The sequence below is a fragment of the Balaenoptera physalus genome (genome assembly GCF_965194825.1).
Source record: "Balaenoptera physalus genome assembly, chromosome: 9".
NCBI classification, from domain to species: Eukaryota; Metazoa; Chordata; class Mammalia; order Artiodactyla; family Balaenopteridae; genus Balaenoptera; species Balaenoptera physalus.
Window position 1 is genome coordinate 93045923 of NC_138888.1, and position 26699 is coordinate 93072621.

The 26699-nt window shown below is 38.2% G+C and overlaps 1 protein-coding gene and 1 long non-coding RNA gene across 6 annotated transcripts in view; one reads left to right on the forward strand and one right to left on the reverse strand.

The window, feature by feature from the left end:
* LOC309666663 overlaps positions 1–9181 on the forward strand; it is a 137176-nt gene extending 127995 nt beyond the window's left edge. For all 3 annotated transcript variants that reach the window (XR_014267213.1, XR_014267214.1, XR_014267215.1), the window contains one exon: positions 8421–9181. This is a non-coding gene — a long non-coding RNA (uncharacterized lncRNA). The remainder of the gene's footprint in view (positions 1–8420) is intronic.
* BCKDHB (branched chain keto acid dehydrogenase E1 subunit beta) overlaps positions 1–26699 on the reverse strand; it is a 233057-nt gene that overhangs the window by 128148 nt on the left and 78210 nt on the right. For 2 of the 3 annotated variants that reach the window (XM_082474246.1, XM_082474245.1), the window contains exons 7-8: positions 18173–18270; positions 14768–14878 (exon numbers count right to left, since the gene is read on the reverse strand). In XM_082474246.1, the coding sequence (XP_082330372.1) occupies positions 14768–14878; positions 18173–18270 (209 nt within the window). Of the gene's footprint in view, positions 1–14767; positions 14879–18172; positions 18271–23528; positions 23652–26699 lie in introns of those variants that run through there. The other variant, XR_014267183.1, reaches the window with a different exon arrangement.

A 26699-nucleotide genomic window follows, 5' to 3' on the forward strand; every position in this document is an offset into this window, starting at 1 on the left:
TGTTGCCAGTATCTTTTATACTTTCAAGTTACGTCACAAATCACAGTTATTTCATCACATCTTGAAAAATATTTATAAAATTCTGCTCAAACTCTGAGAAGCTGCATGCTGTTAAAAAATATTTAAAAAAAAGAAAAGAAGAAAAGGGAAAGAGGCCCTTGAGTCCAGCGATGCGGGTGGAGCCCAGCTCTGCCCCTCATCAGCTGTGTTGGCTACAACAGGTTCCTCTACGTTTTCTGAACCTCAGTTTCCTCACCTGTAAAATAATGACCCTAATGCCTAATTAGAAGAACTGTCATGAATACTAAAGGAGACATGGTAAAACACATCATTTTAACTTCCTTTATTTACCAATTACCAGACACTATGTTAAGCCTCGTTATATAAACTATATAACACAAAATTAGATCAGAGCTCATTTTTTATTTTAATCTTCTTCAAAACGTATCTAAAACATAAGTCATAACCAAAAATTTGCCAGGTGGCAGGAGTGATACTCTCCACTTATCTTTTCCTACAGGAATTACAAGTTTCTCCTTTAACTTCTTTCACTGAATAACCGAATTATTATTACATATTACATGTCATTTTTGCAATTCAATATGATCATTCAAGAAAAATTGACTGCAGAACTTTTATATACTAGACACTCTTCAAGACCCTTAGGGATACAGCAATAAGCAAAATACACAAAACTCCCTGCCCTCATGGAACTCAGAGTAATTGGCCAAAGGCCACCACACTGGGAGGTAAATGTATTAGTCACATCCCAAATACAGCATCCAACAACCTAGAACTTGTTCTGTTCAGTACAACAACTAACTAGTTGTGGTCACAACAAAGAAAATCCAACAGGAACAAGAACTCAGAAGGTGGAACTAAGTTCCAAATTGTCAGCCTTTCTATTTTGGAACAGAACAACCATTCTCATCAGACAGGATGACCTTGCCCTGCCTGCCTGCTTTCTCGGTGAGGTCAACCTACATCCAAAATAATTCCAAACTAAAAGCTGAGAATTATTTTTATTACTCTTAAAGGAAAGCATTTAATTTTACCACAGATAATATTAAGTCTAAAAAAGATTTTTGAATCATTTCTTTAGTAGGTTTTTGATATTAGAAGCTGCTTATACTTGCAAAAGAAATACATGTAATTTTTAGCATATAACTTAAAATAACCTTATAGTTTACCAACAGAAAAATATAAACGCTCTCAGGGATTAAACGCATGTTAATTAAATCAGTAATAATCTTAAACCTAAATATCCTTGCACTGCTGGGGAGACATATAATTTTCATCTGGCCATATTCTTTGATTACATGTTTTCACTAAAAGCTTATTTAGAGACTGAAAGTGAAGAGCAGAGAAAGATTCCTAATTTGTTTTCAATCTAATAGATCATAGTTGTTCTAATATATACTTTATAGAAACTACTTGGGTTGCATTATAATATATGCTCTAGAATAAAAGTACCGTCATACTATCTATGTAGAACACATAAAATATGCTTAATTTATAATGATGGAGCCAGGCCCCACTATGAAAACCTGGTGATATTAACCATGAAATTTGGTTTAAGAGAGGCCTCTAGTGGTGATGGGAGGTACTAGCTCCCCTTCCCACCCCCCACCCCAACCCCACCCTTGGTAACTTCTTATTCTCATTCTCATATTCTCCCCTCTCCCTCACAAATGTAAAGCCTCAAGCAAAATAGCTAGTATTCGATCACTGAATTACTCAATTAAGTGCAAGAAATCAACTAAAAAGATGTACATAACTGGTAGTACTGCACCGTTGTGGATTCTCTAAGGGCAAATTCTCCAACTTTCCCATAAAACCAATTTAGAGCCATTCAGTGCAGAGTATAGACCTTAACATTACCTTGCTCGTGTTAGCCATCTTAATAAAAATGAAATCTATGGTAGTCTAAACCAACCCTATGACGATGAAAACAAACTTAAACACAGAATTAAGTAAGAATTAAAGTCATAAAATATAAGACATACATTTTATGTTTATCTTCAGTGGTACTATGGATCTTCTAAACATGTTTTGCACTATTCACAGTTACACTAATTCATGCCAGGTGCAAATACAAAGACTAAGCAAACTTGGTTCTTTATATATAAATTACTCACATCCAGGGGACCAACATTTAACTCCCTCCCAGTTTCACTCCTACAATATCTCTTTCCTTTTTTATGGAAGGACCCTCTGCTCCCAAAACCTCTCCACACCCACCCCTCCCCGCCAGCCTTCCTACTGCCTTACCTTAATGAAGGGTCCCAGTGAAGTCTTTCGAAGTAAGAATGGAAACAATTAGGGTGAAAGGGTAGGAGGAAAGGATGGTAAATCTAGGGACCCTGAGCCCTCCCTCCTAACTATGGTCCCTCCCTTGTGCCCCAGCTGAATTACTTCTAGATTCTGTCTCACATTGTAGTAACACTGAGGCCCTGCCCTGCTCCTATGATAGCCTAACCCCCAAATACTCTGAGACTACAATTGCCTCAATATGTAGCCTAGGAACAACCATTTGTATCTATGGGCACATCATCATCTTTTGCTACGTAATTTAGGTTTAAAAGAGAAAGGAGGGGGGAAGCAAAAGAGAGAGAGGTGGAGAGAAGAGTGGAAGGGGTAGAGAAGAAGATTCTTTTTATATCAGGTCCTAACTTTGTTAAAAAAAAATTTTTTTTTAATTAAAAAAAAACACCTCCCAAGTAGATTATACTCAAAAAATTAGATTATCCTTGGGGGGTGAGGGGAAGGCTTTGAGACACTTTCTTGTACCACAGTGCATTTGAACAGAGAAAACTCATGATCAGAAGCAGTGCCTAAGAGCTGTACTGGATGCAGAAGTCACAGGTCACTCCTGGGACCAGCAGAAAGGCCAAAGGGAACAGGCCCAGACTGACCTCTTCCGGCTCTAAATTCCATGACCATGACCCACCTGCAATGCAGACAAGGAAATGAGAAGAGAAAGCTTCTGGAAGAGCCCAAATTGATATCATAAGGTTTGAAGAGTGAGGCATGTGTTCTCAATTCATGAGAAAACTTTACAGGCCTTCCCTGGCCAATGTACATGTCTCGGTTACAAAGTTTGGTCATCTGGATCCCATGCACAGCTGCTGATAATGTGACAGCAAAAAATAGGATAAAAGAAAATTTAAATTTAAAAATGCCTAAAACCATAAAAATTAAGCACAAAAACATATCAATGAAATAAATAGCTAAATACCTCAATAAATGTAAATGTCAATATAGTATGACATCCAAGTTAAACTGGACTAAGTTTTTGTTTTGTTTTGTTTTCGTTTTCAGTTTTAATATTTTTTTAATTGAAGTATAGTTGATTTACAATGTTGTGTTAATTTCTGCTGTACAGCAAAGTGATTCAGTTATACATATATATATATACATTCTTTTTTTATATTCTTTTCCATTATGGTTTATTACAGGGTATTGAATATAGTTCCCTGTGCTATACAGTACGACCTTGTTGTTTATCCATTCTATATATACTAGCTTGCATCTGCTAACCCCAAACTCCCACTCCATCCCTCCCCCACTCCCTCCCCCTTGGCAACCACCAGGCTGTTCTCTATTGGACTAAGTTATTTTTAAAAGATGAAATTATATACATTATATTTTCCTTGAGAAAATATAAGTGAAAAGGCTTTAGAAATTTTGACATCTGAAAGGTTAAGAAGTTTTAAAAATGGCTACACAGAAGAGTTTTCATCTATGTAGAAAAATTAATTACCGTAAGGACTCATTTCTCGGAAACTACAGACGGCTGACGTTTACTGTAGTCAATTTCACTTTGATTTTTAGAATAGATATATTGGTCCTATTTTAATAGAATCCAAATGAGTAATTTCTGTACACCATCAGAAAAAAAATTTAGTAAAAAAATAAGACACAAGGTCAAACTAAAACTTAAGACTTAAAAAAATGTTTCAACTTAGAATAAATTTGTGGATTTATTCCTAGAGCAATACTCTAGGGTCACTTTTGAACTTTCATATAAAGCATCAAGAGTAAGAAAAGGCACCAAATTCAAAACATTTCAATATTACAACCGTTTTCACAGCATATTGTCAAACTTTCTCTTGCTGATATTCCTAATAATTTTTCAACAAATTTTTATCGAACACCAAGCCTCCAGCTAGGCATTGTTTCAGGGGACTAAGAATTCAACAGATAAAATCCCTGCCCTCACAAAATTTAGCTTCTAATGGGGGAAGATCAACAATACAAAACTTACATAATATGTTAGATCGTGTTCACCTTTTTAGAGAAAAAGAAAGAAGAGGTGACAAGGAGTCTTGGCAGGAAGGATGGGACTCAGTATTTATTATATAAGCTGGTCAGGGGAAGCCTTCAGGAGAAAATGATATTTGAGTGGTGACCTAACAGAATCACTTGGTTGAGAGTCAGCCAGGAGCACTTCCTGAAGGCTGGATGGGCAGAGGGGTGTGCAATGTGGTGAGATCAGGGGAATGCCTGTAGACCTTGGTTAGAAATTTGACATTTCCACTGAGTTGAATGGGAAGCCACTGAGGCCTTTTGAGACTAGAAGGGATATTATATGACTCATGTTTCAAAGGATCACCTCTGCCTATGGCAAGGATAGGACAGAAGCAGAGACAGTGGTTAGGAGGCTACGGCCAAAACCCAGGTGAGAAAGGCTAGTGGTTTGGACCAGGATCAAGGGTAATAGCAGTAGAAGTGGTGGTCAAATTTTGGACATATTGTGTAGACAAAGCCAGGAGGATCTGCTTTGGAATTGAATGTGGGAAAGCAGAGCAGGAGAGAGACAGAAATCAAAGACGCCAGGATGTAAAGGCAAACCCTTACTTATTTCAATAATTAGCATAATTTAATCTTCAATTAAAGTGTAAGAATGTCAAAATTAGGCGTCAATTTTCTCTTCTCTATCACCCACGCCTTGTAAATGGTCGTTTCTTTCTTTTTTGCAGCATTGAATGTAGCGCTCTAAGTTGAATGACAATGTGATTCTTGAAATCTCAAGTTTCCTTCAAAGCCTGTCATTCTCTTGCCAAAATCAAGTTTTGTTTTGTTTTTTGTGGGCAGCTTCTCTGAATTTCCACTCATTAAAAAAGAATCTTCATCTCAGGCTGGACAGCAGCTCAAGGACTGTGCCTGGCCACTGCTTTGTTAGCCTGCAGTTCACTTCTAAATGCATTTTTTTTTTTAATTTATTTTATTTATTTACTTTTTGGCTGTGTTGGGTCTTCATTGCTGGGCGCGGGCTTTCTCTAGTTGCGGTAAGCAGGGGCTACTCTTCATTGCGGTGCGCGGGCTTCTCATTGCGGTGGCTTCTCTTGTTGCAGAGCAGGGGCTCTAGGCACGTGGGCTTCAGTAGTTGTGGCACGTGGGCTCAGTAGTTGTGGCTCGCGGGCTCTAGAGCACAGGCTCAGTAGTTGTGGCGCATGGGCTTAGTTGCTCCGCGGCATGTGAAATCTTCCCAGACCAGGGCTTGAACCCGTGTCCCCTGCATTGACAGGCGGATTCTTAACCACTGTGCCACCAAGGAAGCCCCTAAATGCATTTTGAATGTGGTCTGTATCTCAGCAGGAAAGACCGTTCAAACCCACAACACTTAACCACTGTTCTGACTCCTGGGAAGTCTTGGGAAGAGCAGCTCTACTGGTCTTGGGATGAGAGGTCCTGCTTCTCATCAGTGTGACAGCTGAGCTTTGTTAGGACAGCCCTGAAAAACAAAAGAAACTCCCCCCTGGCCAGAGCTCACCAAGGCTCTCCCTGAGTCTACAGAAAGGTCCGTTACAATACAAATTCAAGAAACGAATCAATGGGAACACAATATTTTTTTTTGTTATTTCATTCTTTTCTTTTTTTTACTTTCTGTTGAAGGATAACATACACAAAAAAGCACACAAAATGAGTGTTCTGCTCAGTTTTCAAAAACTGAACCTGTATAACCAGCACTCAGAGCAAGAAACTGTTACCAGCATCCCATACCCTTCAGGCCCCCTTCCAATTTATTAACCACCATATGACAATCACTCACCTGACTCCTAACACCATAGATGGGTTTTGTCTATCTGTGCACGTTATATAAATAGAATCATACAGTATGTACTCGTTTGGGCCTAGCTTTTTTAAGTCACATTGTTTGTGAGGTGAATACACAGTGTTCCATTCAATTTGTAAGTCATTTATTTTCATTGCTGAAAATATCCTATTATAGTGTTTCATCCTCTGGCTGGTGTATATGTAGGTAGTTCACAGTGTGAGGCTATTAGAAATAGTGCTTCTATGAACATTCTTGAACTTATCTTTTGTACATTTCTGTTGGGTATATACACAGGAGTGGATTGCTGGGTCACAGGATTCAGCCAGATAATGCCAAACAATTTTTTTAAATGGTTGTACCAATTTATATTCCCAATAGTAGTATATGAGAGATGGATTGTTCCATATCCTTGGCAACACTTAGTTCTGAGGGATATTTTTCATTTTAGGCAGAATGCTGTGTCTTTAGTGGTATCTCATTGTGGGTGTTTTTTTTTGCATGTCCTGATGTCTAAAGAACTTGAATAATTTGCCATATGTTTATCAGCCATTTGGATATATTTTTTCATGAAGTGCCTTTTCAGGACTTTTGCCCATATTTCTATTGGATGTCTGTTTTTTCCTTTTGATTGTAACAGTACTTTATATTTCTGAATACAAATTTCCATGAGTTTCTCCAAATGTGTTGATTTATTCTCTTACTGAGGCCTTTTGTTGAGTAAATTCTTAATTTTAATGAAGTCCAGTTTTATCAGCCTTTTTTTAATGTTAACATTTCTGAGTTTTTGTTTTGTTTTTTCTAATTAAGAAATCTTTGACTGCACAGGATCATAAAGATATTCACCTATTCTAAGAGCTTTTTCATTTTCTCTCTCACAATTAGATCTGCAAGCCTCCTGGAACTGACATGTGTTTTACGGGTTAACATTATTTTCTGTGGTACCCAAGTAAAACAGCATCATTTACGGAAAAGTCCATCTTGTCGTCTCTGAATTGCAAAGTCACCTTTGTCCTGAATCAAATGACCAACAGATATATTTCTGTACTTTTTATTCTGCTCCATTGGTCTATATGTCCATCTTTATACCAATACAATGTTCTAATTCCTACAGCCCTGTGACACATCTTGCCTATAACACATTTGATAATTAAGTCCTCTAGCTTTATTCATCTTCAAGATTGTAAGGCCAAGAAGAGCCAAGGCAATCAATTAACATGGTATGTGCTTCTATTTGTTTGGATCTTCTTTAATTTCTCTAAATATTTTGTTATTTTTCTGCATAAAGTTTTTCCACACACATCACTCCATTTCTTCCTAGGTGTTTGATTTTTTTGATGCTTTTTAAAATATTATCAATTTCTGAATTAATAATATTTCAAATTAATTTCAAATATTATTTCCATTATTATCAATTTCAATTATTATCAATTTCTGTGTCTGGTATATAAAAATACAGTTGATTATTGTATATTGACCTTGTTTCCAGGGGCCTTGGTAAACTCATTTAATTCTAATAATCTGCCTGTAGATTCTACTGATCTTTCTTATATACAAGTCATGCTATCTACGGATAAGTTTTATTTCTTCCTTTTCAATCCATATGATTGTCATGTCTCTTGCCTTTAAGTATGAGCATCCTGGGGACTTCCCTGGTGGTCCAGTGGTTAAGACTCCACACTTCCAAGGCAGGGGGCGCGGGTTCCATCCCTGGTTGGGGAACTAAGATCCCACATGCCACTCAGTGCGGCCCAAAAAATTAGAAAAAAAAAAAAAAAGTATAAGCATCCTGTTGCAGTCCTGATCTCAAGGGGAAAACTGTCAAAATTTCACTGGGAAATATTTTAGCCACAGGCTTTCTGTAGCTACTCAGCACTACAAGATAACCTATTCTTTATCAGATTAAATCTTGTTTATAAAATAAGATAAAGGTACTCTTTATCAAGTTAATAGAATTCCCTTTCATTTCTAGGTTGCTAAGAAATTTTAACCATGAATGGATATTGACTTTTAACAAACGTTTTTATTAAAATAATAAGGTAATAAGATTGCTTTGGCCATTTTCTGTTCAAGTAGGGAATTGTAGCAACCCCTTTGTGAATGTTTGTGATCATCAAACAGCCCTTGCATATTTGGAATAAACCCTCATGTTGGCCTTTTCATATTGCTGGGTTTGACTTTCCAATATTTTGTTTCTGATTCTCCCATCTTTGTTCATAAGAAAAATGTGTCTATAATTTTGCTTTATGTACAATCCTAAACAGGTATGATATGAAGATTATGCTGGCCATATAAAAAGAATTTATAAGTTTTCCCTCTGGTTCTACTGTCTGTGAAAGTTTGCTTAAAAATTGTGTTTTAGGGCTTCCCTGGTGGCACAGTGGTTAAGAATCCGCCTGCCAACGCAGGGGACACGGGTTCAAGCCCTGGTCCAGGAAGATTCCACATGCCGCGGAACAACTAAGCCTGTGCGCCACAACTACTGAGCCTGCGCTCTAGAGCCCATGAGCCACAACTACTGAGCCCATGCGCCACAACTACTGAAGCCCACGCGCTCTAGAGCCTGTGCTCCGCAAGAAGAGAAGCCACCGCAATGAGAAGCCTGCACACCGCAACGAAGAGTAGCCCCCACTCGCTGCAACTAGAGAAAAGCCCACACACAGCAACAAAGACCCAACACAGCCAAAAATAAATAAATAAATTTATATTAAAAAAAAATTGTGTTTTATAACACTGTAAATCAACTATACTTCAATTAAAAAACAAAAACAAAGAAAACCGTGTTTAAAGAATTCATTAGTAAAGCCATATGGGCCTAGGGCTTGCCCCATATATGCTTGATAAAAATGGATTAAATTTCTTTGATACCTGACTATTCTGGTTTCCTAATTCCTCCTTTATTAATTTTGAAAAATTTGTATTTCCCCAGGAATTTGTCCATTTCACCCAAAACTTATTTGTAAAATTATTCATAATACCCTCTTATTACCTTTCTAACGTCTGTAGACTCTGCTGTGATTTCCCCTTCTTTAGGAGGATATTTGTCATTTGTGTTTGACCTATTCTTTTCATTAGTCTTGTTAAAGATTTACCAAATGTATTACTCAAATAGTCTTGTTAAAAGTTTATCAAGTATGTTAATCTTTTCAAAGATCTAAAATTTACTTTATTAAATATCTCTATTGTATATTTTCTGTTTCACTGATTTCCACTCTTTATTACTTCATTTCTTTTATTTTTCTCTAGGTTTGATCTTTCTGGAGATGGAAACTCAGATTGTTAATTTTTTTGTTATTATTTTTGTTTCCTAAATAAACGTATTATACAGCTATAAAGTTCCCTCTAAGCATGACTTTAGCTAAATCCTTACACTTTTTTTTTTTTAATCCTTACACTTTTGATAGGTAGTATCTTTATAACCATTCAGTTCAGTATCTTCTCTAATTTCTGTTGCAATTTCTTTTACAACCCATGGTTATTTAAACACAAATTATTTGATTTGTAGGAAGTTGGGGCTTTTCTGGTTGTCTTTTTTTTTTTTTTTCCCTCAATTTCTAACTGAATTTTACTGTTGTCAGAGAACACTCTCTAAATGATTTCAAACTCTGAAATTTGTTACGGTTATATTTATGTCCCAGCATCTGGTCAATTTTGACAAATGTTCTACATTCAAATGAAAAGAATGATTCCTTGAATAGTTGGGTGTACAATCAGCACAAGTTTACTAACTCTTCAGATGTTGTCTCCTTGCTTGATCAGTCTTTAAGAGGGGTGTCAAAGTCTCCCACTCTGATTGTGGATATGCCTATCTCCTTTAAGTTTTGTGTTTTGCTTGTTTTCCTTTATGCATTTTGAAGATATGCTATTAAGGATATATAGATTTAAGATTGTGACATCTTCATGATAGACTAATCCCTTTAGCATTATGAAATATTCCTCTTTATTTCTAGTAATGCTCCTTGCCTTAAAGCTGTATTTGAAATTACTGATAGTATAACTATACCAACTTTATTTTTCCACCCCTTTCTAACTTTTCTGTGTCCTTATATTTAAACTATGTCTCTTTTAATCTGCATGTTTGTCACTATCATTTTTTTAATGAAGTCTGACAATCTTAGGCTTTTACTAGGATTATTTAATTAATCTGTATTCAGTCTAATTACATATATACCTGGGTTTTTATCTGTCATCTCACTATCTGTTTTCTATTGACACATCTGTTTTTTGTACATATTTTCCTTTCTTTCTTTTGGTCTAACCAAATATTTCTATTAATCTATAGTTCCCTTTTTAACTTGCTAGATATATACTTTCACTATTATTTCAGTTGTCACTCTAGAGATTACACCATGCATCCTTGACTTATTATAATCTAATACAAACTTTACACTAACAATCCTAGAACAACAGAATGTTTTAACTCCACGTAAGCCCATCCTGACTTTCTTCTAGGATCATCTTTCCCTCTGTCTAAAGAACTCCCTCGTAGTGTTTCTTTTGGTGAAAATACACTGGTGGTAAATTCTCTCAATTTCTATTTGCCTAAAGTATTTACTTCACTTTAATTTTAAAAGGATGTTTTCTCTGGGTATAGAATTCTAGGTTGGCATCTCTGGCAATTTAAGATGCCATTCCATTGTGTACGTAGGTGTGGTTTTCTTTCAATATATCCTTCTTAGAGGTCCACAAAGCATTTTGAACATACGAGTTCATTCTGAAAATTTCATGAGAAATATTTTTAGATATTGTTTCTGACCAATTCATTCTTTCTCCTCCTTCTATATTCAAACTGTATACAGGACAGATCCTTTGACCAGATCCCAAATGTGTTTCATGCTCTTTTCTGTTTTAGTCTATTTTTTTCTTCCCTGTGCTTCAGTTTGGACATATTAACTTGCCTTCTAGTTCATTAAATCGTATCATCTACTAAGGCTAATATGTTTTTAAAAACATCCATTGAGTTCTTATTGTCAAAAAAATTTTTGTTTCCACAATGTTTGATACACACACACACACACACACACACACACACACACACACACTCCAATTCTCTAGAATAATTCTCCACCTTCTTACCGCTCTTGTCCCTTTTTTCTCTATGTTCCTAAACATAATAATCTTAAAGTCCTCGTCTGCTAACTCCGATATCTGGATCACCTGAGTTTCTGCTTTCACTGGTTTGTTTTCTCCTGGTTTTTGGTCATATGGTCCTGTCTCTTTATATACTTGGTAATTTTTTTTACTGAAGGCTGATTGATAAGAGGTTCCACATGATGAGAGGATGCCTCCTTGCTCTGCTGGGCAGATAGAGCAGAAGGTAAATTACATTAATTCAATGAGGAACTGAGAGGGGTAGAGGCTGCATGTGGGTTTGGGAAGATGTAATCTATTTCTGATTTGCCTCTAATGAAAGACCTGACTCCACAGCTCTCAACTGAGAGTATGATTGGGCTTTGTCACTTCAGCCGCAAGTGATGGCTTGGCTTTTCAGATATGTTCTGCTTAGCTCCCATCATACACAGCTTTAGAATTTGGCAAATATTGATGTTTTGAGAGAGAGAGACCAACTGTGTGTTTAAGACCCTTCAAGTTTCCAATTCTGTGCTTCCAGCCCCATGAAACAAGGGTTCTATACACCTGGATTCTCAGTTTCTAGTGGAGACTCACTGGTGTCCCCAAGTAAAGAGCAGCTGCAGGTAAGTGTCAATTTACCACTCATTTCAGGCCTTTCCACTCTCATCACTGGTGTTCTTAAGCCACTCCACCCCTGCCCACACCCCCAGGCCCCAGGGTAGGTCTCTGTTTCCTAAGCACCTCAAAACTCGAGAATTTCTGTTCTACTTTCCAGTGGCTTCCAGCTAGCTTAGGTCTTTAATATTGGGTTCAGAACTGAGTAGATAAACTGACTACGGGTTTTAGGCCCACTCAGGTCTCCAATTTTGTAGCTCCCCTGAGCAACGATCAAAAACCCTGCTGCTTGGATGGACATGGATGGTATTATGCTTAGTGAAATAAATCAGATAGAGAAAGACAAATACTGTATGGTATCACTTACATGTGGAATCTAAAAAATACAACAAACTAGTGAATATAACAAAAAAGAAACAGATTCACAGATATAGAGAACTAGTGGTTACCAATGGGGAGAGGGAAGGAGGGAAGGGCAAGATAGGGGTGAAGGATTAAGAAGTACAAACTACTATGTATAAAATAAATAAGCTACAAGGATATATTGTACAGCACAGGGAATATAGCCAATATTTTATAACTTTAAATGGTATATGAACAATAAAAATTTTGAATCACTGTGTTGTATACCTGCAACTAATATAATATTGTAAATCAACTATACCTCAATAAAAAAATAATTGGAAAAAAACCCACTGCTGCTCTCTCTGTCCCCAAGCAACTGTTCAGGCTTATAACTTTCAAACAATGCTTCAAAGCTTAAGCAAAAGTATGACTATGTTCCACAGTCCTTTTACTATGCACAGTATGCTAATGCATATGTTCAATAAATTATTTTTACCTTTAATAGGCTTTTCATGATTAGGTATTCCAAAAGATGCATTTTGGTGTTGAGTTTAACATGTAATGAATAAAGCTGGGGGATCTAATTTTGTCATAAGACAAAAATAACCGATAAAACACAGCGCTAACTGAAAGAGATAATATACAAAAATCTTGAATACTATAGAATTCAAGAAGATAAAGAAAAGCTGAATCGTAGTTAAACAAACAAACAAAAAAATCCCATTTTTAATATCAGTGTTTGGCTATAGGGCCCTCTTGCTTAAAATCATCTTCAATTCCTAGAAGATGCCAAGTATCAAAAATGTTCTCTTTTGATACATGAAAAGAAAACCAGAGGTGTACCATGATCAACAATGAAGAGAGGCACAAATATACCCAAAGTAATCAAGAAATGACAAACTGGCTTTCACTGACATAACTGGAGGATCATCAGCTGGAAAAATAACATGATGAAAGCACCCCAACAGGAAACTAAACTAGTGATGCAAATGAGTCAGAGGTTTGCTGCATCACTTTCTCATTCAGTAGAGGCTTTTGGTCTCCTCTTTCATCTTCTCCAGTCGTACAGAGCCCTAAGGAACAGGGTCTACATTCCAGGATCATACAAAGATGCTACCAGTAGATTTAATAAAGGGTGGGGGCAGGGGGGTGCCCATAGAAACAAACTGATATAAATACAAATAATTTCCCACTTCCTTCTTCCTCTACTTCTCCTCACTTTACTTTCATGGTTACCAACTGCAGTATTATTATATTTGTGTTTTACCATAAGCTGCTACAAATTTTTTTGAATGTATAATGTATATAAGTACGAGTACTTGTCCTGACCATACATCAGTACCCTCCACTGCACCATGACAAAGCATCATATCCTCATGCAAAAGCACAATTCACATTATGAATACAAACCCCAAGTAGGGGAGACACGGAGCAAACAAGAAGCCTGCTCTGGGGCAAAGGCTATCAGTCCCAGTTTAACCATAATTTGGAACATCTGGCTATTTGAAAGGAAACGCAATGTCTGACTTGATTTGAAAATGCCTGCAAAAAGCATTATTTCATGCAGTTATACATAGTTCAACCTAAAACACTGCTCCTAATTATGGAAAGTATGAACATACGGACTTAGAATATTGTTGAAACCATTTGTAACCATCTCAAGTGTTTAGACAGTGTCCAGTAAGTCTACAGAACATTTACTATAACAAATCTTAAATCTTCCTCTAAATTATGAAATGATCTTTACCTAAAACACCCTATGCTATACTTTTACAGCAGCAGTAACTGCAGATTATTTTTATGTAATAACCTAAGAAACAGCCTGTAAAAGCTACAAAAATGCCAAAGCTCTTGAAAATAATAAATGTGTAATACTCTAGGTCTTATGGCTCATTTGCTATAAAAATAGATCAAGAAAAAGTACATGCAATGTTACCTAAACTTTAGTAGATAAGACCATCACATACACAAAAAAGAACTTAACTTTCCTTATGTACCAATTTGGTAATAGATGCACTTCAATTTATCTAGACATTAATATGAAAGGTATCAGCTATAGCCAAGTAAATGAGAACTAAACTATATTCTTGAGAGGGGACTATGTGAATCCTATTAATAGTAAGAAAAAGACCAATCTAAACAGGCCAAAGTTCAAGAGACGATTTAGATAGAAAACTGTAAATCAGAGCAGCCAGAATCCCACAACGTAACATGAAACTGTGATTCACAGTATTTTTTAAAAATAATCCATCTCCATCTCTTTTGGAGAAGGGACAAATGAGAATTCAGCCAAATTATTTAGCTGGTTATATTCAACCTAGCTTATTGAACCATAACCAATAAGAAGTTTAAAAACACAGGTGATTTCAACATCCCTGATATACTCTCATTTCCACTGGTGCATTATTCACACAAGTCAACACGAGCTGGCTGCATGAAGGACAGAGAGTTGTAATATTTTAAACAGAGAACTATGGGAGGAAAAAAAAAAACCTGAAGTGATTTGTTTCCTTGAGCATTAAGCTCATACATTTCTTTCAGGGTGTAAATTTTAAAGTTTTAATATCAGTGGAAAAGCCTCATGAAGCTCACAATTTTATAACAATTCTTTGCAAAGAGCCAACAAATTTGGCCCCAGATTTTGAGGAAATGACACTATCAACACTATATTCATACCTTGCAAACTGTATCCACATCCCAAGGTATTATAGTCCTCAGATCAATGACCTCACAAGACACTCCAAGCTTCTCTTGAGCCATGGAAGCCACCTCTCGGATCACATGAACCTGAAATAAAAAGGGAAATATGCAGAGGATGACTAAAGAAAAAAAGTTAGTTGAATTCTGACATCCTTAATAGAGATAGTGTTTAAAGCTAGAGGAATTGATTTGCAAGGAGAATTTCTTTTAGACATGTTGAACCCCATATTCCAACCAAATAATCAAATATAGATGTCCAGAAAACAGCTGGAAAGAGGTTCTTTGAGAAAAGGAGAGCAGTCATTGCCAGAGATACTGATTCCAAAGATATCAACACACAGACGGTTAATAAAGTCACAGGAGTAGGTTGAGTTTCTAGAAAAAGTATACAGAAGGAGAAGTAAAGGGCAAAAATCATGGGACCCTGTACATGACCAACATTTAAGAGGAAAGTAGAGGAAGAGGAGCTGAAGAAGAAGAGGAAGAGGGAGAGAAGGAGGAGGAAGAGAGAGTAGGAGAAGAAGGAGTGGGAGGGAGGGGTAGGGGGAGAAGAAGAAGAGGAAGGGGAAGAAGAAGAAAGAAGAAAGAAGAAAGGAGGAGGAGGAGGGGGGGGAGGGGAGGGGAGGGGGAGGGGGAGGAGGAGGAGGAGGGGGAGGAAGAGGAGGAGGGGGAGGAGGAGGGGGAGGGGGAGGAGAAGGAGGAGAAGGAGAAGGAGAAGAAGAAGAAGGAGAAGGAGAAGGAGAAGGAGGAGGAGAAGGAGGAGGAGAAGGAGAAGGAGGAGGAGAAGGAGGAGGAGAAGGAGAAGAAAAAGAAGGGAGAAGAAGAAGGAGAAGAAGGAGAACAGTTAAAAGAAACAGAAAGAAAATCGGAAGACAATATATCCAGAAGCTAAAGAAAGGTTTCATAGAGATAGTAGCCAGCCAGTGTCACATACCATAACAATATGAGGTAAGGGTTGGATTTAGCAATTAGAAGATTAGCAATGTTAGCAGAAATAGTTTTAACTACTGGGAACAGAACTCATAAGGTAAATGAGTTAAAAAAAAAAAAAAGAAGAACATAAGGAAGTGAGGGAATTAAATACAGGTAGTAGAAAATAGTTGTTTAAGTTTAGTGATAAAAGAAAGGAGGGAGATACACTGTTATTTAAGGGGAAAGTAGGATAGGGCAAAGGTATTTTTTAAATAGAGAAGAGAGACACACTTTTTTATTTTATTTTTTTTAACATCTTTATTGGAGTATAATTGCTTTACAATGTTGTGTTAGTTTCTGCTGTATAACAAAGTGAATCAGCTGTACGTATACATATATCCCCATACCTCCTCCCTCTTGAGCCTCCCTCCCACCCTGCCTATCCCACCCCTCTAGGTGGTCACAAAGCACCGAGCTGATCTCCGTGCGTGAAGCAGCTGCTTCCCACTAGCTATCTATTTTACCTTTGGTAGGACACACTTTTTTTAATAAGAGGGACATGAAAAGGAGAAACTGAAGATGCAGGAGAGAGGGACCAGCTAATGAATCACAGTCCTGGAGAAGAAATGGAATACATTCTGAAACAGATTTGGAGAAGTAGCTGTGAAAACCAGACACTTCTTGGAAGACAAAAGGGCAAGAGGCAAGGATTGGCAGCAGAAGTGCTAAGTGTGAAGGAAAAGCGAGCTGGGGGAATTAGTGTTGAATACACTCTAACTTCCCTATTAAAAAGAAAGACAAGGACACATGCTGAGCCTTTTTTTTCTTTTTCTTTTTTAAAAAATTTTTATTGGAATGTAGTTGATTTGAGAGTGGGCTTTTTAAAAGGGACTCAAGGAGAGCAGAAAAGTTTTGCAAAAACCACTGTGGGCACCATCATCGGATGTGACTCTCCAGGCAGTATGATTATCTCACTGGAGGTGAGAAACCGCAAAGACTACAGCTCTCCAAGCCAAAAATCAAATGGAGAAGAGTGTAGGAGGTTGTAGGATTGCAAATGATTTTCATTATCTTCTTTATATTATGTGGTATTAAATTTTCTAAAATAAGCAAGTATTTCTTTTACACAGAAAAAAGAAAAACTGACCATTTCTTTAAAAGGAGAGATAGAAGTCTACGGCTAGAGAAAGAGTCCTGAGCTTAAAAGTTTGGAAGCAGAGTGATATGATAATAAGCTCTGGGGAAAACTGAAATAGATCATCAGTTCAATTGAAAAGAGAAAGGTATGGAATAATGAGGCTGGACCACTGGCAGGTCCATGTAGCCAGCAAAGTAATCACGAGAGATGGCAGCAGAGGGGATGAAAAACATCATTAATCATTGGGGAAATGCAAATCAAAACCACAGTGAGATATTACCTCACACCTGTCAGCATGGCTATCACCAAAAAGAACACAAATAACAAATGTTGGCAAGGATGTGAAGAAAAGGAACCCTCCTACACTGTTGGTGGGAGTGTAAATAGGTGAAGCCACTGTGGAAAACAGTATGGAGGTTTTGTAAAAGACTAAAAATAGAGCTACCATGTGACCCAGCAATTCCACTACTGGGTATATGTCCAAAAACAGAAACAAAAGCACTAACTGGAAAAGATACACGCGCCCCCAACGTTCATAGCAGCATTATTTACAAGTGCCAAGGTATGGAAGCAAACTTAGTGTCCATCAACCGATGAATGGATAAAGAATACGTGGTATATATATACAATGGACTACCACTCAGCCATAAAAAAGAATGAAATTTTGCCATTTGCAGCAAAATGGATAGACTTGGAGGGCATTATGCAAAGTGAAGTAAGTCAGAAAGAAAAAGACAAATACGGTAGGATATCACTTATATGTGGAATCTAAAAAATACAACAAACCAGTGAATAAAACAACAGAGAAGGAGACTCACAGATACAGAGAACAAACTAGTGGTTACCAGTGGGGAAAGGGAAGGGGAGAGGGGCAATAAAAGGATGGGGGATAAGAAAAGGAGGGGTTATAATGAGATTATATGAAATCATGTGTGTGAAACTTTTGAAAACTGTAAAAGCACTACAGAATGTAAAGAATCTTTCAGTAAAATAATAATAATGGCAAAAAAAAATAAGAAGATAGTATGTCAAAAGCAGCAACAAGTAGTGCGAATACATAGTGCATGCTTCAAAAGAACATGTCTTTAATACGTTTTTGTAAACTCTCAACATATTTTTAATGGCTTCACCATATGCATGTAAATTTTAATACGATTGAAAAGGCATCTCACCTTCAGTCAGAAATCAGTACCAGATACAGATGTAGCATCAAACAAGACTTAAATTCGAGATATAAGGAAGACATTTTCAATGCTTCATAGAATCAGAATTAAAAATGAGGGCTTCCAAACACAAGAGGGACGTTACCAGTTGCTATAACGGTTACTGACCTGAGTGCCCCAGGCAACTAGACTGACATCACTCCCTTCTTGGATGACTTCGGCCTGGGACAGGGGGATGTTGTACGGTTCTATGGGAACCTGTTCCACTGAATACAAAACAAGAAAAAAAATGCAAGGTTAATTATTTTTTCACATGTGACATTTGTGCATAAAAGAATATAAGAACCTCATTGTGGCAAAGCTTTATTGTGTTTATTCTTCTCCCAAATTCCTAAGTTATCTTTAACAGAAATACCGTTTATTATATGACATTACCACACAGATGAAAAACTACCATCAAATCAGCTATCTTGGGGCTTCCCTGGTGGCGCAGTGGTTGGGAGTCTGCCTGCCAATGCAGGGGACACGGGTTCGAGCCCTGGTCTGGGAAGATCCCACATGCCGCGGAGCAACTAGGCCCGTGAGCCACAATTACTGAGCCTGCGCGTCTGGAGCCTGTGCTCCGCAACAAGAGAGGCCGCGACAGTGAGAGGCCCACGCACCGCGATGAGGAGTGGCCCCCGTTTGCCGCAGCTGGGGAGAGCCCTCGCACAGAAACGAAGGCCCAACACAGCCAAAAATAAATAAATAAATAAATAAATAATAAAAATAAAGGAATTCCTTTAAAAAAAAAAGAAGTTAAAAAAAAAATCAGCTATCCTGGAACAGAAAAAGGACTTCAGGGAAAAACTAAGAAAATCTTAATAATCTTGGGCATTAGACAATAATAATGTAACAACACTGGTTTATTAATTGTAACAAGTGTACCATACTAACATAAGACGTTAATAAAAGGGGTTCTTATAGTACGATAGTATTTACTATCGAAAAAAATTTGGGTATAATGGACCTGTGCAGTTCAAACATAGACATATGTAAATCTTGTTTTCTTTCCACAAATATAATCACGCTGCACACATTATTTAGAACCCTTCTATAATCTCCTTTTTCCACTTAGCAATATATCTTGGTCATGTTTTCATATCAAAAGTATAGTTTTTTAAATCATATTTGTAAGTAAAAACTATCACGTTTAATGGTGCTGTTATCAGTGATATGGTAGAAAATTTTATTCCTTTTATTTTTGTGTATTTCCAATCCAATGACCTTTCTATAACCAGTGCCAGAGAGAGATGAATAAGCTTTAAGTCATGTATATGTTTAAATAAAATAAAATTAATTAAGTAACAAAATGGTAAAACCTATAAAACTACTTTTGTGGGTAAACCTCAACACAGATGACAATTAAGCCAAGAAACCTGACACATAGCTGTTAGAAAACATATGAGGGACTTCCCTGGTGGTCCAGAGGAAACAAGAACAACAACAAAAACAAAAATGTACAGTCTAACCTCAAGAAAACATATAAGCATTAAAAGCATTTTTTTTAAGTTTTTTTGTGTAGCACACAAACTATGTTGAGTCAGATACTTCCAACTATCTAAACCAGGAGTGGGCAAGTCAACTTTTGTAAATGATGTTTTATTGGCACACAACCTCGTCCATTCATTTACATGTTATCTATGGCTGTTCTTGCCCTTCAACAGCAGAGCTGAGTAGTTGTAAGAGACAGCATAGCCTATAAGCCTAAAATATTTACTATCTGTCCCTTTCCAGAAAATGTTTCCCAACCTCAATTCTAAACAGTGCATTCAGAGGTTAATTCCAGCCCATTCACTGATGGCTGAAATCCAGTATTAGATGGATGAATGGACGGACCAATGGATATATGGATGGATGGACAAAGGAATTGACAAATAGGAAGACAGACATGTTCAACTGGAATAACACATTTTACTTAGCAGTTCTCAGCTGCTAAACCAAAGCGGTGGTCAAGAACAACATTGATAACCTCTGGCAAACATGCTCCTTGCCATCATCAAGTCTTCCTTCTCCAAGCAGCAAGATCTGCACACTGAAAGACAAGGCTTGAAGCCAGGACACACTCGGCCTTGCTTGTGAGTCAGCGGCCACCATTCAAGAGCCTTGTCTTTCCTGCTTTGTGTTATAAATCAGTTGCCAGCTGGTAATTAGCAAATCCCTGGAACACACCGCTCTAAGGGCTGGCGCACCAAAAGAAATGGGTTGGCATCTTGGCCCACCTCCTTTGAAAAACTGCCAGTGAGTGACTAACTGTTTCATTGTATTCAATAAATTACCCAGAATAATAAGACCTCATCACTTTAATAATTAATTAAGGGACAACATGGCAAACAAAGCTTAGTCCTCCACCAAAAAAAAAAAAAAAAAAAAAAGCATGCCAAGAACGAGATTCAAGAAGAGTCTTATATTTAAACGAACCCAAAAAATCACTCCTTAGCTTTGCAAAAATTTAATCCTGAGAGGAGGAAAATAAAAGTGCAATTTTATGGATTAAAGACCTAAACGTAAGACTGGAAACCATAAAACTTCCAGAAGAGAACACAGGCCAAATACTTTTTGACATAAATCAGAATATTTTCTTGGATCTGTCTCCTCAGGCAAAAGAAACAAAAGCAAAAATAAACAGATGAGACCTAATTAAATTAAAAGCTTTTGCACAGCAGAGGAAACCACTGACAAAATGAAAAGAAAATTTACTAAATGGAAGAAAATATTTGCAAATAATATGACCAATAAGGGGTTAATATACAAAATATATAAACAGCTCATACAACTCAATAACAAAAAAAAAACCAACTGATTAAAAAATGGGCAGAAGACCTGAATAGACATTTTTCCAAAGAAGATATACAGATGGGCAACAGGCACATGAAAAGATGCCCAACATTGCTAATCATCAGGGAAATGAAATGCAAGTCAAAACCACAATGAGATATCACCACATACCTGTCAGAATGGCTATCGTCAAAAAGAACACAAATAACAAATACTGGCAAAGATGTGGAGAGAAGGGAACCCTTCTACACTGTTGGTGGGAATGTAAACTGGTGCAGCCACTATGGAAAACAGTATGGAGGTTTTGCAAAAGACTAAAAATAGAACTACCATATGACCCAGCAATTCCACTCCTGGGTCTATATCCAAAAAAAACCAAACAAACAAAAACACTAATTTGAAAAGACAGAAAAGACACATGCACCCCAATGTTCATAGCAGCATTATTTATAATTGCCAAGATATGGACGCAACCTAAGAGTCCATCAACAAATGAATGGATAAAAAATACTATGGTGTATATATATATATACAATGGAATACTACTCAGCCATAAAAAATAATGAAATTTTGCCATTTGTAGCAACATGGATAGACTTGGAGGGCATTGTGCTAAGTGAAATAAGTCAGACAGAGAAAGGCAAATACTGTAGGATATCACTTATATATGGAATCTAAAAAATACAATAAACTAGTGGATAAAACAAAAAAGAAGCAGACTCACCGATAGAGGACAAACTAGTGGTTATCAGTGGGGAGAGGGGCAATACAAGGGAAGGGGAAAAAGGGTTATTATGGGATTATATGCAATCGTGTGTGTGAAACTTTTGAAATGTGTAAAGCACTATAGAATTTAAAATAACTTTCATTCAGTTAAAAAATATTTTAAACAAAAGTCTACAAATAACAAATGCTGGTGAGGATGTGGAGAAAAGGGAACCCTTGTACACTGTTGGTGGGAATGTAAATTGGTGCAGCCACTATGGAAAACAGTACAGAGGTTCCTCAAAAAACTAAAAACAGAACTACCATATAATCCAGCAATTCCATTCCTGGGTATATATTCGAAGAAAATGAAAAGACTAATTTGAAAAGATACACGAACCCCAATGTTCAGAGCAGCATTTTAATATATGCATTTATTTAAACTTGGCAAACAGGTCACCTAGGGAGCAAGCTATAATTCCCAGGTACATTTTTGCTTTGTTAACTTAAAAGATATTTATTCCAAGAGCAGGTTATTATCAAATAGTCATTCCTACATCATGTATAATGTTTTATGAAAGAGAGCAGGTAAGAGGAGTTACAGCATGAAACTTCAGGAGCTGAAGGGCCTCTGTGCAGTCATAGTACGGATTCCTGTTTTCACAGCAGTGGGGGTCACTGAGCCACTCCATTTTACCACATGCTGATTACATTCTAATCTTAGCACTAATGAGCATCCCATAGAGAAACCCTTCAGCATCAGAGACATTGAAAATAATGTGTGGCTTTAAAGAGAGAGAGCTTTCCAAGGCCAAAATAAAAAAGATGTAACTTTTTGCTTGAAAATCAGACAAGATAGATTTTTAAATATATATTGTAAGTTCCACAGATATGCTTCCTTTGTAATTGCAAATGTACTTATATTCATATTACATATACAGTGACAGACTCATGGCATGAATTAGCTCATGCCTGGCCCCTTTTATTTCCCATTCTTTCTCTTCCTTTTTTTCCTTCCAATTCTCTTCTAATTTGTTGTGCTGCTTACAAGTCATCTTAAACACATTTTGAAAACATGGCAGAGTGTATAAATTATATATATGTATAATATGTACTATGTATAATATCTACTTATTCATTTAATAGTCATTCTGTACCCAGTATATGCAGACATCATGCAAGAGGCTAGACTATGAAATGAAAAAGGCAGTCCCTGCCCTTAAGAAGAACACACTCAACTGGGAGTTAAAAAGATGGAAAGAGATGATCAGCAAACAAATAAAAACATGATGTAGCAGTGAGGACAACCTGCTCTAGGAAAGACAGAGGGAGGCAACAACCTGACTGTAAGATCGAGGTGTCTTCACCACCAACAAGGGAACAACTGGTAGGGGTCTTAGAGATGAAGAAGTACTTAACACAAGAGAAAATAAAGGAGGTCTTTCATGTAGAAAGAAGAGGTGTGTACAAAGAAATGGGGGTGTGAAATTTGTGTGTGTGTGTGTGTGTGTGTGTACACATCTATAAACGTGTAAACACAGATTTACATGATGTTTCAGGTCAAGGTGAATACTGAAACCTTTGAATTATATTCCCAAGCCCCTTGAAAGAACTTTCCAATGCCTTCTGATTTAATATACCAGTAACTGGTGTAGAAAGAATCAGCTAGAGAATAACAACTCACTCTTGATGATGTAAGTTTCCCTGTGAGGCACAGTATTACCGTTACAGAGATAATAGGGTCATTTCTCTGCCCTGGCACTAATCCAAAGTACTGCTCGTTTCCTCATAGATGTCAAGCTCAGTAGGGCTTTATCATGTTTCATTATACATGATGCTGTGATAAAGCGTAAATGTTCTTTTTAAAAAGAAAGTGTATTTCTAAATTACTCTACTTCACGCTGCTTGATTACTAACAGCAGATTCAAAGTCTCCACACCTGAGGAAGCCTCCCTCATTGGCCAGAATTTACAGTCTAATGGGGCAGGGTGGGCAAACTCACCCACCGAAGAGCCCGGTCCCAGCCCCGTCTCTGCATCTCATTTGCTTATCTCTGACAAAGCATCATGTTACTTCTGTGCCCCAGGCTCCCACTTGTAAACTGTGGAAAGCAGCCTGTGTCTACCTGCCAAATCACAGGAACAGAAGGAGGCCACGTTAAGTTCATTGCTATAGATGTTCTTCCAGTCCTTAGGAAGAAAACAAGTTTACAGTTTAAAATAATTCAATGGTACAGTCATTAAGACTATAAAGTTTTCATTTCAGGAACATTCTTATTCCTATTACCGTTTGTTGTATTTAACCATAAATTAATCTCTATGTTACAGTGGTTATTTTACTGAATACTCCTTTCAACTTTGAAGGTATTAATTATGGTCATACTTTTTGGTAATTTTCACTTCTACGCTAACAATTACTTTTAACACTGATGTTAGAGATAAGAATATATGAACAAGAAAACTTAATGCAGTTTCTTCTAGCAATCACTTTAAAATTACTCGCCAAGGAGAACTTCAAGATGGCGGAAGAGTAAGACACGGAGATCACCTTCCTCCCCACAGATACATCAGAAATACATCTACATGTGGAACAACTCCTACAGAACACCCACTGAACGCTGGCAGAAGACCTCAGATGGCCCAAAAGGCAAGAAACTCCCCACGTACCTGGGTAGGGCAAAAGAAAAAAGAAAAAACAGAGACAAAAGAATAGGGACGGGACCTGCACCAGTGGGAGGGAGCCGTGAAGGAGGAAAGGTTTCCACACACTAGGAGCCCCTTTGCGGGTGGAGACTGCGGGTGGCGGAGGGGGGAAGCTTCGGAGCCACGGAGGAGAGTGCAGCCACAGGGGTGCGGAGGGCAAAGTGGAGAGATTCCCACACGGAGGCTCGGCGCCGAGCAGCACTCACCAGCCCGAGAGGCTTGTCTGCTCAGCCGCCAGGGCGGGCGGGGCTGGGAGCTGAGGCTCGGGCTTCGGTCAGATCGCAGGGAGAGGACTGGGGTTGGCGGCGTGAACACAGCCTGAAGGGGCTAGTGCGCCACAGCTAGCTGGGAGGGAGTCCGGGAAAAAGACTGGACCTGGCGAAGAGGCAAGAGATTTCTTCTTGCCTCATTGTTTCCTGGTGAGCGAGGAGAGGGGATTCAGAGCGCCGCCTAAACGAGCTCCAGAGACGGGCGCGAGCCGCGGCGATCAGCGCGGACCCCAGAGACGGGCGTGAGACGCTAAGGCTGCTGCTGCCGCCACCAATAAACCTGTGTGCGAGCACAGGTCACTCTCCACACCGCCCCGCCCGGGAGCCTGTGCAGCCCGCCACTGCCAGGGTCCCACGATCCAGGGACAACTTCCCCGGGAGAACGCACGGCGCGCCTCAGGCTGGTGCAATGTCACGCTGGCCTCTGCCGCCGCAGGCTCGCCCCACCTCCTCCGTACCCCTCCCTCCCCGCAGCCTGAGTGAGCCAGAGCCCCCGAAGCAGCTGCTCCTTTAACCCCGTCCTGTCTGAGCGAAGAACAGATGCCCTCAGGCGACCTACACGCAGAGGCAGGGCCAAATCCAAAGCTGAACCCCGGGAGCTGTGCGAACAAAGGAGAGAAAGGGAAATCTGTCCCAGCAGCCTCAGAAGCAGCGGATTAAAGCTCCACAATCAACTTGATGTGCCTGCATCTGTGGAACACCTGAATAGACAACGAATCATCCCAAATTGAGGAGGTGCACTTTGGGAGCAACGATATATATATATCTTTTCCCTTTTTCTCTTCTTGTGAGTGTGTATGTGTATGCTTCTGTGTGTGATTTTGTCTGTATAGCTTTGCTTTTACCATTTGTCCTAGGGTTCTGTCTGTCCGTGTTTTTTTTTTTATTACTTCAAAAAATTTTTTTCTTAATAATTATTTTTTATTTTAATAACTTTATTTTATTTTATTTTATTTTATCTTCTTCTTTCTCTTTTTCTCCCTTTTATTCTGAGCCGTGTGGAAGACAGGCTCTTGGTGCTCCAGCCAGGCACCAGGGCTGGGCCTCTGAGGTGGGATAGCCAAGTTCAGGACATTGGTCCACAAGAGACCTCCCAGCTCCACGTAATATCAAACAGCAAAAATCTCCCAGAGATCTCCATCTCAACGCCAAGATCCACCTCCACTCAAAAACCAGCAAAGACACTGCAGAACACCCTATGCCAAACAGCTAGCAAGACAGGAACAAAACCCCATCCATTAGTACAGAGGCTGCCTAAAATCATAATAAGGCCACGGACACCCCAAAACACACCACCAGACGTGGACCTGCCCAACAGAAAGACAAGATCCAGCCTCATCCACCAGAACACAGGCACTAGTCCCGTCCACCAGGAAGCCTACACAACCCACTGAACCAACCTTAGTCACTGGGGACAGACACCAAAAACAACGGGAACTACGAACCTGCAGCTTGCAAAAAGGAGACCCAAACACAGTAAGTTAAGCAAAATGAGAAGACAGAGAAGCACACAGCAGATGAAGGAGCAAGGCAAAAACCCACCAGACCTAACAAATGAAGAGGAAATAGGCAGTCTACTGAAAAAGAATTCAGAATAATGATAGTAGAGATGATCCAAAATCTTGGAAACAGAAAGGAGAAAACACAAGAAACGTTTAACAAGGACCTAGGAGAACTAAATAGCAAACAAACAATCATGAACAACACAATAAATGAAATTAAAAATTCTCTAGAAGGGATCAATAGCAGAATAACTGACGGAGAAGAACGGATAACTGACCTGAAAGATAAAATAGTGGAAATAACTACTGCAGAGCAGAATAAAGAAAAAAGAATGAAAACAATTGAGGACAGTCTCAGAGACCTCTGGGACAATATTAAATGCACCAACATTCGAATTATAGGGGTCCCAGAAGAAGAAGAGAAAAAGAAAGGGACTGAGAAAATATTTGAAGAGATTATAATTGAAAACTTCCCTAATATGGGAAAGGAAATAGTTAATCAAGTCCAGGAAGCACAGAGAGTCCCACACAGGATAAATCCAAGGAGAAACATGCCAAGACACATATTAATCAAACTATCAAAAATTAAATACAAAGAACAAATATTAAAAGCAGCAAGGGAAAACCAACAAATAACACATAAGGGAATCCCCAAAAGTTTAACAGCTGATCTTTCAGCAGAAACTCTGCAAGCCAGAAG